The 15,069-nt window shown below is 45.7% G+C and overlaps 1 protein-coding gene across 2 annotated transcripts in view; it reads right to left on the bottom strand.

Annotated features, from left to right (window-relative positions):
- The window catches only part of TXNRD1 (thioredoxin reductase 1), a 63,006-nt gene that overhangs the window by 33,594 nt on the left and 14,343 nt on the right, over positions 1-15,069 (bottom strand). For both annotated transcript variants that reach the window (XM_048501958.1, XM_048501959.1), the window contains 2 exons: positions 13,357-13,417; positions 2,558-2,667 (listed from right to left, as the gene is read on the bottom strand). In XM_048501958.1, the coding sequence (XP_048357915.1) occupies positions 2,558-2,667; positions 13,357-13,417 (171 nt within the window). The remainder of the gene's footprint in view (positions 1-2,557; positions 2,668-13,356; positions 13,418-15,069) is intronic.

A 15,069-nucleotide genomic window follows, 5' to 3' on the forward strand; every position in this document is an offset into this window, starting at 1 on the left:
GAAAAATAAACTGGTTGGGCACTCATGCCATTCCCACAGAAGCGGGTTCAACCTAGGATTTTTCAAAAAGATCGCAATTTTGGAGGTTTTTTTAAAAAATCCAGGTTGAGGAAAATCCCAGGTCAATCCCACTTTGGGAAACGGACCCATACAAAGTTCTTCCCCAAATTGGGTATTTCCCTTCCTCAACCCGTTATATTTCTACCATGCAGAATCGACCTTCACAATGAGAACACAAGAAACTGATTACTGGACAAGACTTTTTATAAGTCCTCACTTTTCCAAGAGCATCAGGGAAGAATCATCACATTTTACACACCACTATGGAAATATAGTAGCACCTTAACATCAGGATGACGGTAAGTTTCTTGTAGCCCTGGCAGAGGCAGAGCAAGGAAAAACTGCGCCCGGGGCATGTGTGGGCCCTGTGCCCCTGCCGCATCCCGACCCGCCCTGTCCGGGAACGCCCCCGGAACGCCCCGTCCACAGCCCAGCCAAGCCTCCTCCGCGGCTCCACCTGGGGCATAGTGCCCCCCTGTCCCGTGGGCGCTACACCACTGGGCCCTGGCACTGAGGGATACTGCTCACAAAGAGCCAAAATCTTTTACTTTTTAGAACGAAATGCAAATCCATTCTCAAAAGGCCTTGGGAGGACCAGTTTGACAATTGCAGCTTTCAAAAATCTGGGTTGTTTCATCCAGTGCAACGTCAAGCAGAGTTACAGCCCTCTGAGTCCACTGAAGTCAACAGGTTTTGAAGGGTGTAGTTATGATTAGAATTGCCCTATTTTAGTGTACTATTCTGTGTTTGTGCTTCAGCAATTTGTAAGCTAATTGAGCTGAGCCTGAACCGGCCCTAGAAGCTAAAATGACTAAACTGAAGCTATCGTACTTTGGTCACATTATGAGAATATGAGAAGACTAGAGCAGGGGTAGGGAACCTGCGGCTCTCCAGATGTTCAGGAACTACAATTCCCATCAGCCTCTGTCAGCATGGCCAATTGGCCATGCTGGTAAGCTGATAGAATGGTCCTAGGCCATCTGGGCCATGAGTTCTAGAGTCACTGGAAAAGACAATAATGCTAGGAAAAGTTTAAGGCAACCAGAAAAGAGGAAGACCCTGTATGGGATGGACAGACTCAATCAAGGAAGCCAGGGGCCCCAGTTTGCAATACCTAAGCAAGACTGTTAACAATATTGATTCATAGGGTCACCAAGCATTGCAAACAACTTCATTTCACTTTTAACACACACATAATTGAATATATTATACAAACATTTAGCTGACAATGAAATTTGCCCTGCTGAGAATGATGGACATCAACCAAAAAGAGACGCATTTTTCTATAAACTTTTGTCTGTCATTTCTGAACCTGTTACAGCAGTGGAGGGCTAATTCACACAAGCGTTTTGTATAATTGGCTTCGTTGCAGAGGCTGAAGTCTGAGGCTTAAATAGGAAGAATGAAGAATGTAGGTTCAAATGCTATGGCACAAACCTTGAGCACCTGGCCCACCTCAAGAGCATCAGGACAAAACTAAAACTCTGTCCTGAGTTCGCAAAAAATTTACAGGTTACAAATTTAAGAAACAAAACAACAGTTATAATGAAGTTTAACTGATGTTTGCGGAAGTGTGGAATGTGTCACAGCACAGCAAATGTCGAAGTGGTAATTTGGGTCATTTCAGCATTCAATAATGTGAGAAATCCACCCACTTGGGGCTGAAATAATTAGAAATGTCACACAACTGGCTTTTGGTTATAGGAATGCAAAACCTGTGCTAGCTAGAAGTCAATCTATCTTCCACATACTCTCCTGCATTAACAGTATTTACATGTGACGCAAATATCACAGGAGATGCTCAAATGGACTTAAGTGCGTTGTGTGAAAATGCTCCTACATTTATATGCTGCCTCTTCAGAATCCTGCTTGAGGTGGTTTACAAGTATGAAAACTAAACTAAACCATCAGGTGTTTTATGGAGTGGAAGGGAACTAAATGCAGTCCTTCCTTGTTCTCCTTTCTGGAATAGATTATCGATAAGGTTTACAGAGTATTTGGCAGACCTACAAGCAGAAGCCCTGTTCCTTGTGAGAGTTTCCTTCCAGGGGATGCAGCTGCCGAAACCTGCTTGAGCACACTTAGGGCCCTTAGCTACATGATCACAGCTTCTGAGTTGTACTGAAACTTTCCTACTAAATCATTATTATGCTGAAACAGCAGCATTGGATGAAACTTTTTAAGGGACCATTCAAGTACACTGATCTTCGCATGTAAAGACACACTGTTCAATTGTCAAACAGAAAAAGAAAGTCTGAGATTCTCTGAAGTCTTTATGAACCCCCCCTCCCCAAGCTGCATTGGTTTCCCTTTCCAAATCTCCCCACCCGTACCTGGCCTCTAGCATAGCAATGCTAGATTGAAAGGGGGGGGGGGGCTTTTGTTTCCTGATTCGGGTCACAAACTCCAAGGCAGAAAGATTCCCTCCTGGAAGCCTGATTCTCACCTTTGAGCTTTAAAGACTTTCAAATACTGCAGCAAAATAACAGCATCTTACCTGTAAAGTTTGGTCATAGCCTCCGACTTGGTTTTGTCGAACATACACGAGGGGCAGTGAGGTCTGCATGGCGAGTTCATACAAGGCTTCTTTCAGTCGCAGCCCATGTTCTGCCAGAGGAAAAAAAGGGAAAGAGCACACAGTGAGGCAGTTGCGTGAGGGCTTCCACTTATGAAGGTTTGCTGGAGGGGGGGAGGAATTAGCGAGGGGGTGGGGCTTTCTGCATCACGGGCAAACTTCACTCGCTTCCTTGTTCACTCGAGTTGCTTTCAGCAACAGCCTGCTTCAAAGGTGCCTACAGCGATGGTGAGTCAGTTGCATTGTAAGCATGACTTGCTAATTCCCCCCCTTCCTAATTAGCTGCTAAAACAGCGTGGCTTAGGTTTCAGTACTTTTCAACAATTTAATACAGGATTGAGACTCTAAAACTTACAGTCTCAATTTTTAAGTAAATTCAAAAGGGAGCAAGGCCCACAGAGTACAGGTTTTAACATTAAAAGTGTTACTGTGTTGGTTTTTAACATTACTGAAATGCCATCAACATTTTCTGCCAGTGCAACGTAAAAACATTTCCAATTTTGAAATCTACTGATTTTTCCCCCCAGTACAGCTACATCAGTACAGTACAGTACATCCCCCAGTACAGCTACATCAAACAACAAAGTTGTGTAGACAATACTAGAGAGTGAATTGCTGTTTTGCTTTTAGAATTCATTGCAGAAAAGGCTGCCCAATTCCTCCCAAGGGAGACTGTTCTAAGCAAATCTTTCACCATCAACCATTATGACAGCTGGGATTCTCCACATTCCATCATGAACTAGTAACTCACTAGGTTTCCATTGTTATCTCTGAAGTTTCCTTGCCCTCCAGGAAAGTGATTACGTCACTGAAGAATATTCAATTCCCTTGTAAATATTCCTGGCACAGTTTCTGTGGTGTAAACTTTTGCAGGGTAAAGACTGCTTCATCAAATGCACAAGCTGCTTTTCCAGTTGGCACATTTTACCCACCATGGGACATGGGGTTACCCCTGTCCCTGGGCGCACACCTTTCAGTCATGTGGGGGACGCTGGAGGACCCCTCACATGACCAAAGACGTGCGTCTGCAGCCGGTGCCCCACCCCCCTCCCAGCCTCCTTGCAGGCCAACTTCTGCAGGGGCTGGCCTCCAGGGATGCGTGGGGAAGTTCTGCTTCGCCCTCGCCCCCCAACCCCTCCCCCTCCCTTCCCCTCAGCTCCCTGTAGCCCAGCTGCTGCTCTCCCCGGAGACTGGGGAGAATAGTTGCCGGGCCCCCAGAGAAGTGCTTTTACAAGCACTGAGGGCAGGGGGAGCAGCCCTGCCCCCGGCCTTCGTGCTTTTAAAAGCACATTGCTGGGGGCCGGCAACTGCTCTTCCCAGTCTCCGGGAAGAGATCCCTTTGGATCATTCCAGGGTGATGAAAGCGGCTTGCTTCCAAATAAATGAATTCAGGATCAGACCTGACAGTGGGCTTTTCCCCACTTCAAAAGTGAAAGTGGAGGGGACCCCTGCTCCGTGTTCGGCGCGCTGTTTCAAAAAGCTGTACTTCCAAATGACGCGCGCTGAGGGGTGGGAGGAGCGGCAGAATCAGGGTGACTGTGTTGTCGCTGCGTTGTCACTGCTGGTGTAGTGGGGAGTGCTGCAGGACCCCGGGGTATTTGCCGTGAGGAGTGCGCATCTAATGGTGGGTGGGGAATCGGCCAGTGAAACCCTGCACAAATGTCTGTTTCCATTTTTAAGTGCAACTTTATGCTTAAAGATTGTCTTAAACACACATGACATGCCTAATCCCTGGTGATTACAAGGCAGACACAAACATGGACAAACTGTAAAACCTTTAAGCTGCCACTCCTTTTTGCCGTGGGCAACCTGCCAGTTTCACCATGACGAAGCAAAAAAATGAAAGAAGTAACACTTTACACATCATGGCTTATCTTTTTTTAGAGATTTTATTTTTGCAGAAATCCTTACCCCAATCCTGTAAAGTAAGTCTGTTTGAATATGGGTGTGGGCAGAGGCATAGCCACAAGAGGGTGGGGGTGCACCGTGCAAAAATAAAATCTCTAAAAATGCAACAAAGATGCAAAATATTTTTTATGTTACTTGCACATGGGGACTACTGCAGTGAAACAAAGGGAGCTCAAGCTATGCCAGCAGCATGTACACGTACAACTTCTTCAGAGACCAGCCATGATGTGTAAAGTGTTACTTCACTTTTTTGGCTGGCTGAAAACAGGCCAGGCTGGTGGGGTGGGGCGAGGTGGGATGAGGGGGAAAGGGGCAATTTTCCACTCGCCCCACCCCACCAGCCTGGCCTGTTTTCAGCCAGCCAAAAAAGATAAGTGGGGGGGGCGAAGGCAAGGTAGGGCCGCAAGGGCAGTGCCCGTGTGCCATTTTCTCCCCTTACGCCCCTGGTTGGGGGGTTAGACAGTAGATTTCCTAATATCAATTAGTGAGTTCACGGACAGATTTCAAACAGGGCCAGTCACACACCTTCACCCTTCCCTATTTCACAGGAGGAGAGAAAAGGCAAGTTATAGAAATTATTTGGGGTTGCCACTAGAGGTATGGTTGCCAACCTCTATGTGATAGCTGGAGATCTCCTGGGATTACAACTGATCTCCAGGTGACAGAGGCCAGCTCATCTAGAGACAATGGCCATTATGGAAGGTGGATTCTATGGCAATATACCCCATTGAAGTCACACCCATCCCCAAACCCTGGCTTCCTGAGGCTTCACCTCCAAAATAACTTCCAGTTATTTCCCAGTCCAGAGCTAGTAATCCTAGTTGGGAGAGAAGTGTGGCATAAATGAAGAAAATACATACGTTTTCTAGTTCAAAGCACACCCTCCTCGGACTAAAATCAGTTTGGGGAGCCTCTACATCAGGGGTGGGCAATTATTTTTTCCATGGGGCCACATAAGAAACAGAAAATATTGTGGAGGGCCAGGCCAAAAGGCAGGGGGGCGAGGTGCTTTTGAAAGCCCCGCAGAAGCCGGCAGCCAAGGCAACCGGCTTCTGCGGGGCTTTCAAAGGCGCCTCGCTCCCCTGCAAGGCAGGGGGGCCAGTCAGGGTCATCCGGCGGGCCGGATGTGGTCCGCGGGCCGTATAATGCCCAGGCCTGCTCTACATGAATGAGCACTGTGGTCAGTTTAACCTTCTCTCCCCAACTCCCAACAGTATGCCATTTTTCCTGGTGCAATTTTCCCCCCCTCTTCCTTTACCAAGAACTACTATTTGCCCACAGACAACAAACACCATAACCTGAATAACCCAGACTAGCCTAACTTGATCTCAGAAGCTAAGCAGGGTCAACCCTGGCTAGTACTTGGATGGGAGGAGGAAGAGGAGGAGTTTGGATTTATATCCCACCTTTCTCTCCTGTAAGGAGACTCAAGGTGGCCTACAAGCTCCTCTTCCATCCTCTCCTCACAACAGACACCTTGTGAGGTAGGTGGGACTCAGAGAGTCTTGAAGAACTGTGACTAGCCCAAGGTTACCCAGAAGGAATGTAGGAGCGGGGAAACAAATCTGGTTCTGCAGATTAGAGTCCAGTTCACCAGGTAAGAGTTTATTGCTCAGATGGAATGGTGGGGAATCAAACCTGGTCCTCCAGATTAGAATCCACCTGCTGTTAACCACTACGCCATGCTGGCTTAGCTGCAACTGCACAGCACTTTCCACCATCATTGCTAATAGCAGGGAGGGAGGCTGAGATTTTAAAAAATGACAGAATGGAGAGAATTCACACACATACCTTCCCCCACTGCTAATCCAAACCTTATACTTCTAGCTTGGTCTTGGCCACTATGCTAAACTAGATTTTAATATCCCTCGCAAATGTTTTTTTTTAATCCAGCTCTTGTATTTCCACCTCCTGTTCTGCCAACGGTAACTGAAATGATCCATATAATAGATCAAATCATATGCACTGTTTCAGTTTCTTTCCAGAAATGCAGAAACTCTGCCACCTGTGGACTTTTATCTAGTGATCAAACTTTGATGGTTGTTCACTACAATGAGCCCAAGTTATGTCAGGCTGTAACCAGATTGGGGAAATGTTGCCCTTGCAAGGAACCTGTGGCACATAACTCAGGTTTAACAAGGCTACAGGTTTTACTGTCAGAACTACAGAACAGCCCAAACACGCTTCTGACACACACCAATATGGGGAAGAGATATTCCATTAGGCTGTTCGCACAAGCTGTCGTTAAATTTGTTAGACAATACCATCTGGCTGGTGGGACCCAAATGCCAGTATTCTACCTTGTGCTTTCCATTACCCACCGCTATAGCTACGGAGTGGTGTGATTGGCAAAGTATGCTTCTGACAGCTCCCAGGATCAGTGCACCTCTAGCGCCCAGGGATACAGAACTTGCCCTACAGAGACAGCCCTGCCCCACCCCTGTACTTCCAAACATTACTTAAAACAGCTCTTCAGCCTCATTTAGTGTCCAAACAACTTCCCACATGAATCCATCGGTAAAGAGAACCACATGGAATGTTCCCAGGAGGTAAATGTTTTCTTTGCCCCATGCCCCCAGCATGGTGTAGTGGTTAAGAGCATGGTGGAGTCTAATCTGGAGGACCGGGCTTGATTCCCCACTCTTCCACCTGAGTGGTAGAGGCTTATCTGGTGAACCAGATGTGTTTCCGCATTCCTACATTCCTGCTGGGTGACTTTGGGCTAGCCACAGTTCTTCGGAACTGTCTCATCAGGTGTCTGTTGTGGGGAGAGGAAGGGAAAGGAGCTTGTAAGCCACCTTGAGTCTCCTTACAGGAGAGAAAGGTGAGGGTATAAAATCCAAACTCTTCTTTTTCTTAAACATCCCAATGGGCAGGCTTGTAAGCACCTGTCCCTCCCAAGGTTCAGTGGTAGAGCTGTGGTTCAGTGGTAGAGCATCCACTTGGCATGAAGAGGGTCCCAATCCCTGCCATCTCCAGTTAAAAAAAGGAACAGGTGGCAGGTGATATGAAAGAACTCTGCCTGGAGAGCTGTTGCCAGCCTGAATAGACAACACTGATTCTGATGGACCCAGGGTCTAATTCAGCTTAAGGCAGCACATGAGTTCATGAGGCTGGAGGAAGCCCCCTCCTCTGGTCTAATGAGCAAAGAAGACAGTTTCCTAGCTTGTCAAGCTACTGGACAGCTGACCAAGAAGGCATCCAGCACAAGGCACTGGAACAAGGATATGAGCAACTAATTTATATAACATCTTTACATAAGAGCATCCATGTCGAACAATATAGTGTTCTTGGGACAGAGGGAGATGCACTGATTAAAGCTGCGATCTTATGAACAGAAATACATAACACTGAATGTACCAGGAGTTACTGCCACGGAAATAAATGATTGGGTTCCTAATCTTCTTCAGCAGGAGGAAAGAGAAGGAAAAAGAGAGACCCAACTCCTGCAGCACCTCAAGTAACTGGTTGTGTAACTTCTTAAAAATGCTGCAAGAGAAAAGGAATCACAACTCATGACAAGACTCTTGTTACTACCCACACACTCCACTCCCAACATGCAGATCTTAGTCAAGATCTCTGCTTTGCCTGTACAGTACAGGCTATAAATGGGAGCGACCAGGAAGGCATTAAGAAATAAGAATCTTTGCTCAGGCAAAAGAGGGGAGGAGTAGCTGGAAAATGATCTGTGATAGCACAATTATATTCAGAAGCCACACAATAACTATCTTAAAGACCAGCCAAAGTAACACAAAGCAGCATGCTAGCTTTTGAGTTCTCCAATGGCTTAATCAGGATGCACGATGAACATGAAAAAGGGAAGAGAAATTATCAGATTTTATATTTACAGTGGTATCTTCTTGCACAGATATTCTCTGATGCCATCTCTATGGGACACCACAACCTACTGAAATCTAGCTGGCTTTCTATTCAGGATGGTGCCATTTTGTTTTGCGGCATCTATCATGATGAAGAGTTCTGGAGACTCTGGAAGTCTGCACACTGTTTAGTCTTATTTTGATCGGCATTACATGAATTCAATTTTTGAATTTTGTTTTGGACCAGCATAGTTTTCCTGCAACTTCTATTATGGAAATCTCTGTAAAGGTTGCAATCCTGAGCACCTTTTCCTGGGAGTAAATCGAATAATATGGGACTTAAATGGGGGGAAGTCAGTGTTCACTTGAGTTTTCTCTCCCCCCCCCCCCACCACCCCAAGCTACTTCTGTTTACTCTTTATTTAGTGCAAGTGCTGCCAGCTCTGGTTTGTGAAATTTTGGGAGATTTGGGGGGGGGGGCAGCTTGGGGGGGGGGAAGAGACCTCAGTGGAGTATAATGCCACACCATGACAGAGTCCACCCTCCAAAGCAACCATTTTCCCCAGGGGAATTGACTCTGTAGCTGTGATTCCAGGAGATCACCATGCCCATCCTAGAGGCTGGCAGCTCTGGGTTGAGAAATACGTGGAGTTTTGGGGAGTAGAGCATGAAGAGGGCAGGATTTTAAGAGAGGAGGTACTTGAATGGTGTGTAACACCATAGAGCCCACGTTCCAAAGTGGCCATTTTCTCCAGGTGAACTGATCTGTGTCTCCTGGAGATAAGTTGCAATAGCAGATCTCCAGCCACCAGCTGGCGGTTGGCATCCATACTGGCAAATCTACCACCAAGTGATTTTAGAAAGCCGGCAAGGCCTGGTGGATCTTTTGCCCTTCAGGGCTACTGACTGGCCAATGGAGACATGATTGACAGAGCAGATTAAAAGGCATTCTATTATACAGCGCTTCTGCTTAAAATGCGGAAGAATTACTAAAATGAGAGGTATACACAATCGCACTCTGTGACATTTGGTGATTGGCTCTGACTCTTGTGTCAGCTGCTTTGCTGTCTGCAGCAGCCATGTTGTGGCTGCGTCCACCACCTTGTGTCAGAATTCCAAGAGCATCCACAGACTTTAAAAGGTCAGGGACTCATGTTTAGTGCAACATTAAAAATTAATCTCCACCATGCTGTCAGTATTTTGAGGGCCCTGTATATTCCACTTGATGTTAGTTATCTGAGCAACCACCGTTGTCAGTTAGTAGCTACCACTGTCTCTATTTCTTCCTAATGTGGAGCAGTAACAGGAGAAAATTTTTAAAAATCACCAACATTGTGATCTAGCATAGACTTTCTGCTGATCACTAATAGGATGTGAAGTCACTTCTCATTTGCTGTGTTTTATTAGTTGCTCCCTTGCTTTGTTTCGGAAATGTATATATTACCTTGAAGTTATCTCTGATTCAGATTCCTTTTTTTTGGCTGATGTTTCTATCAAGCTGTTTCCGACATTTACTGTTATTTGGATTGTGGGTTGTGTTTCTAAAATTAGTCTTAATAATTATGCTTTATGGTTATAATATTTTAACAGCTATAATTATGATTGGTATATTATCTTAACAGTTATGCTATTTCATATTGTTTTAATGTGGTGAAGATTTAATACCCAGGTATAAATGTTATGCTGTGAGCTGAAGAGGCCTTGAGGTCATGGCTTAAAACTGCCCGCAATTGTTTTTTTTTAACTTTCAGTCTTATGAGGGTTTCTGTAGACCTCGGTAAGGTTGACTGTCTCGGGGAGGTGGTTGGAAATCGCCTGGAATGACAACTGATCTGCAGACTACAGAAATCAAACGAGCTGGAGAAATTGGCACCTTCCAGAGGGCATCATATCCTGGCTGAACTCCATCCCCCCTCATGCCCTCCTCAGGCTCTGCCTCCACAGCTCCAAGAATTTTCTAGCCTGAAGTCAGCAGCCCTAACTTGAAGACTGGCAACCTATTCGGTGGTATCTTACTGGCCTTAAACAGTTTTGTATGACTTTGCTTTTGAATTTTGCTATGGATCAGTGCAGCCAACTGCCATCTCTGTCACAATTACACTGAGGGATATTAATGTAGGGGGAAAGTATGGCTTAAACTTTTAAACTACATTAGTGGGTGATTATCAGCTCCATCCAGGACACATTCCCCAGCAGAGGGGGCAGACATGCCAGTGGCTGCTTGTGCCGCAGCCCCACTGCCACAAAACTTGGAAGTCCGGGCTGTGGCGGGACTGTGCTAGTGTCCCACTTGGACCCCCATGTGTGAAGGTGTGGGGCCTTCCCAGGGGCAGAACCAATATTAGTTGGCTCCTCCCTGGGATTGAGAACTGTGAGTGCAGCACTCTGACCTTTGGACCTGTTAGCCCTAAGGGGCTTTCTGGTAGGGGGAGAAGGTTTGACCTTTCGTGAGTTCCCCACACTGCTGGAAAACTATCTTGGAGGTGGCAGGGCAATGCCACACCAGTGTCTCAACCTGCCAACCTCCAGGTTTGGATGGGACTGCCCATCACAAAAATTGCAATTTTGAAAAATCGTTGTTTTATTGAAATCTCCTGCAAAGATATCTTCATGGCTAATGGCAGCAGCAGGACCTTTCCATTATGACATGTTTGACTGAGTTTGCTAAGATCGAATTTTTAACACAGGAATGGAGCAGCTCACAATTTGATTAAAGGAGCAGCAGCACTAGAAGGGGATGTTTAACACATCTGCTATGTACCATTTTAACTCCTTAAATTGCACGTCCCCCCGCCCCCCAAAAAATTGCTATTTGGCCTACAAAGAAAAGCAACACTGGAAACAGTGAAAACAAAACAAACAAACAGAATATCACATTTTAAGACCTAGCAAAATATCACAAAAGAGTTTTCACATTCTCCAGAACTCTTAATCAGGCAGAATTCCCAGAAAAGGGGGTGGGGGAATACTTTCTCACACTATGTTGGAAAAACAGGTTTGATTATATTAGATGGTGGCAGATGTTAACTGGTATCAAGTTCCACCAAAACCTTCTGGAATGGAAAGGGGAAGAAAAGGGAGAGAAAGTTTCCCCAGAAATCTCTGGCACATCTTAAAATAGACTTAAAGCACATCATTAAGACTGCAAAACATTTTGCATACAAAAGACCTTTCCATTATGACCTGAAAAAATATTTCTCTCTTCCCTCCCCCTTAGATTTCTCTAGTGTGATTCAGTGTCATAATCAATGCTAGTTCATAGCTTCCTTTTTAAAAAAGTATCTGGACCTTTTCATTGGAAAGTTCTAAGGGGAAAGGTACAGGCTGCACATTTTGCCTTATAATGCTGTAACAATCTAGTAATTCTCAACTTTAAAAAACCCTCCAGTTGATAGCGGGTAATGGTGATCATGGGGGATGCTGAGGCAAAGACAAAACACACTGCCACTATAAACACCTCTGCATTAGCAGCAGCAATGAGATCAACGCAGAGAACTGGCTCCACACAGAAATAGCCATGGTGTACTAAGTGGCCATCATATCTGTAAATGGTGAACTTTATAGTATTTTAGATTATTTATTGCTGTTTTAATTGTATATTGTTTTATATTGTTGTATTGCCGCCCTGAGCCTTTCAGGGATGGGCGGGATAGAAATTTTAAAATTAAATAAATAAAATGGGAAGCCTGCTAGGTGACCTTGGGACATTCATACACTCTCAGCCCTGATCCTGGCTAGAATTTAGAGCCTTCCAAGGACTACCAGGGTCATGACACAGAGGCAGACAATTGCAAGCCACCTTCAAACATCTCTTGCCTTGAACACCCTACATGATTGCCATAAATCAGCTGTGACTTGACAGCAAAAAAAGTGTGTGTGTATTATTTAGAAACAAAAATGCTACAAGACATGACAAGTCTAGATTTGAGTTTAGCCTCAGGTTAGGGAAAGCTGGTTCCCATGAGATACCAGGAAGAGACTAAATTTGTCAGACAAAAAAGTCGTATAGAACAGAGAAGTAGTTCCACCCTTAACAGCAATGTTGTGGTTGCTGGACAGCAACACTCAAAAGATAAAAAGGGGAATTCCTGGCATATTGTAAAGGAACCACCGGTTCCATTCCTTAGTAAATGAAGGATTGACAAAAAGTGCTGTATTTGAATAACACTGTGGCTGAAAGGATCTTCCTACTGCCCTGTGTCAGGCAGCCAGTGGCCAAAACCCCATTGGGATATTCCAACTTCAGTCAGCACCCCATGAATTAGTCAGTGCCAGGGAATTACAGAAGCTCTACTTTAGTGGTTCCTATCAGTTACAACAGCCAATGAATGAGATTCATTTCAGTCAAGGTAATTCTTCCACTCGCTACCCAGGCTCCCAGTCCACTTTCTAGCCAGAGTCCATTAATTTGATCTTGTAGCTCCTTTCCCTGCTACGGTAGCCTTCTTGCAGTTTTAAGCTGCAGGGCAGCTAGACTACCAAGGTTCTCTTGTGCCAACTGATACTTGCAGCAGCAGGGGCGTATCTACAGAAAATGGCACCTGGGGCAAGCGACCTTGCTTTCTCGGGTGATGGAACCCTATCAACAATGACCTGCCCTGCCTGGCTGGCATTGGGGAAGCTGCGCAGCCAGTGCCCATCCCCTACTCTGTCCTGGCCATCTCTGATGGTGCCTCAACCACCTTCCTAGCCTGCAGGAAGAGAATAGGGAGGGGGTGGGCAGCCAAACGCACCCCCATGTGACCCAGGCAAGTGGCACCTAGAGAGCCTGCTCCCTCCTGGATATGTCTCTATGCAGGAATCCTGTGAGATAGGTTAGGCAGAAAGAGTGTGATGGGCCCAAGGTCACCCTTGAGTATCACAGTCTGGGGATTTTGTCTCGGATATTCCCAGTCCAATCTGTCGTTTTAGCCACTACACCACACTGGCACCCAAGCACAGTCTGGCATAAGGCTTCTTTCGCATACCATAATACCATAATGTAAAATGTCTTACCTGTCTGGTCCAGTTCAAGAGAAAAATAGGAAACATTCATGGATCTGAACAGCGCCTTCACCTACATAGAAATACATGGTACAAATACTGTTAGGGACTAAATGGGAGCGAATTCAGATTTGGGTTGTTTTGTTTTCTCCACTCATTCACTTTCACATCTGCCAGGTCCTTTCTTTTATTCCTACTGACTCATGAAATGCACCTGGCCAATAAATGCTGCAGATGTGTAGCTGAGAAATGCAGATGAGAGGGACACAAGAGTACCTGGGACTGCAGCCCCAAGAACACTTTTGTGGAAGTGTACATTTGAATAAAACGGGATGGACTTTTGAGGAGACTTGCTTAGGAGATCCTGCTCCTAGAACTGCCAGTTCCACTAATGCAGAAGAGGAGGGCGACTGTCATAGATTCCTCCCTCATTCTGTAGACCTTCTCCTCCCCAACCCCCTTGCCAGAAACTGAATTTCAGGAGAATCGGTGGGCTACAGTGTGTCGGGGGTGGGGTGGGGGGAATCTTGCTCTGCTGACCTCACTCCACTGACAGCACATCAACCACAACTCAACTGAATGTTTAGGAACTGGTGGCCACTTGCAGCATGTGTGTGTGTGAAGTGCGGTCATATCACAGCTGCCCATAAGGTTTTCAAGGCAAAAGACGAGCAGAGGTGGTTTGCCGTTGCCTGCCTGTGCATAGCAGGCATGGACTTCCTTGGTGGTTTCCCAGCCAAGTACTAACCAAAGCCAACTCTGCTTTAGCTTCCAAGAACTGACAAGATCACACTAGCCTGCAAGACAGAACCTGCACAGGGATAATAGCATAGCAACCTCAGGTTTCCATGCCCCTGCCTTCTTGTGAAGATGCCTCCGGACCCATCTGCTGCAAGAGACAAAGATCTGCCTCCTTTCGAGCTGCCTCATAATGCTGCTGATCAGCTATTGGAGGGTCAATGGCGTTTTAAAGGAGTTGGTCTCTCTGCTGGAAACAATCCTTCTGCCCCATGGCAGCCTCAAACTGAGATTTTCCCACCCCTGAGCTTTGACTTAAGATCCTTGTAACTGGAGTTGCCAGGGGTTGCATGTGAGATTTCATACAAAGCCTAGGGCTATACCACTGGTTAAGGCCTCATTCCCAGATGGTTTCAGGGGGGAAAGTAGAACTCTGAATATTTTGCCTTTATTTGTCTTGCCCTGCCTTCAGCCCTTTGGAATTTGCCAAAAGAGAAGAGTGGAAATTCAGCAAACATTCAGCAGATGTGTGTGCCATTAGAAACAAAAGCTCACAGTTCCATAAAATACACTACAACATTTATGGAGGATGGGAATGTCGTAAGAACTTTCCAAGCAAACAAAGAGTTAAGTAAGTTGCACAAGCCAAAGAAGAACAAGCTGTGAATTTTCTCCAAGAAGATAAGGCTCAAGTTAATTAAATCCAACATGAATACATAAAAGCTGTCAATTGTGCCAAAAGACTGTAGCAATCAGCTCGTTCACAGGGCAGTTTCCACGAGGGAACTGACAAAAGCAGGAGACTGAAACAAGTACTGGCAAAAAAAAGCTCACACTGAAGAGAAAACTAAAGCAGTGCTAGGCTGACAAAAGCAAGCTCTGCAACTTCACACCTCCCACAATGGGTGTGAATACATTATCTGTGGTGGGACACATATGCTGAGAAGTGCTACTACGCTGCAAGGGAACATCCTTCTTGCACTCTCA

The sequence above is a fragment of the Sphaerodactylus townsendi genome, linkage group LG06 (genome assembly GCF_021028975.2).
Source record: "Sphaerodactylus townsendi isolate TG3544 linkage group LG06, MPM_Stown_v2.3, whole genome shotgun sequence".
NCBI classification, from domain to species: Eukaryota; Metazoa; Chordata; class Lepidosauria; order Squamata; family Sphaerodactylidae; genus Sphaerodactylus; species Sphaerodactylus townsendi.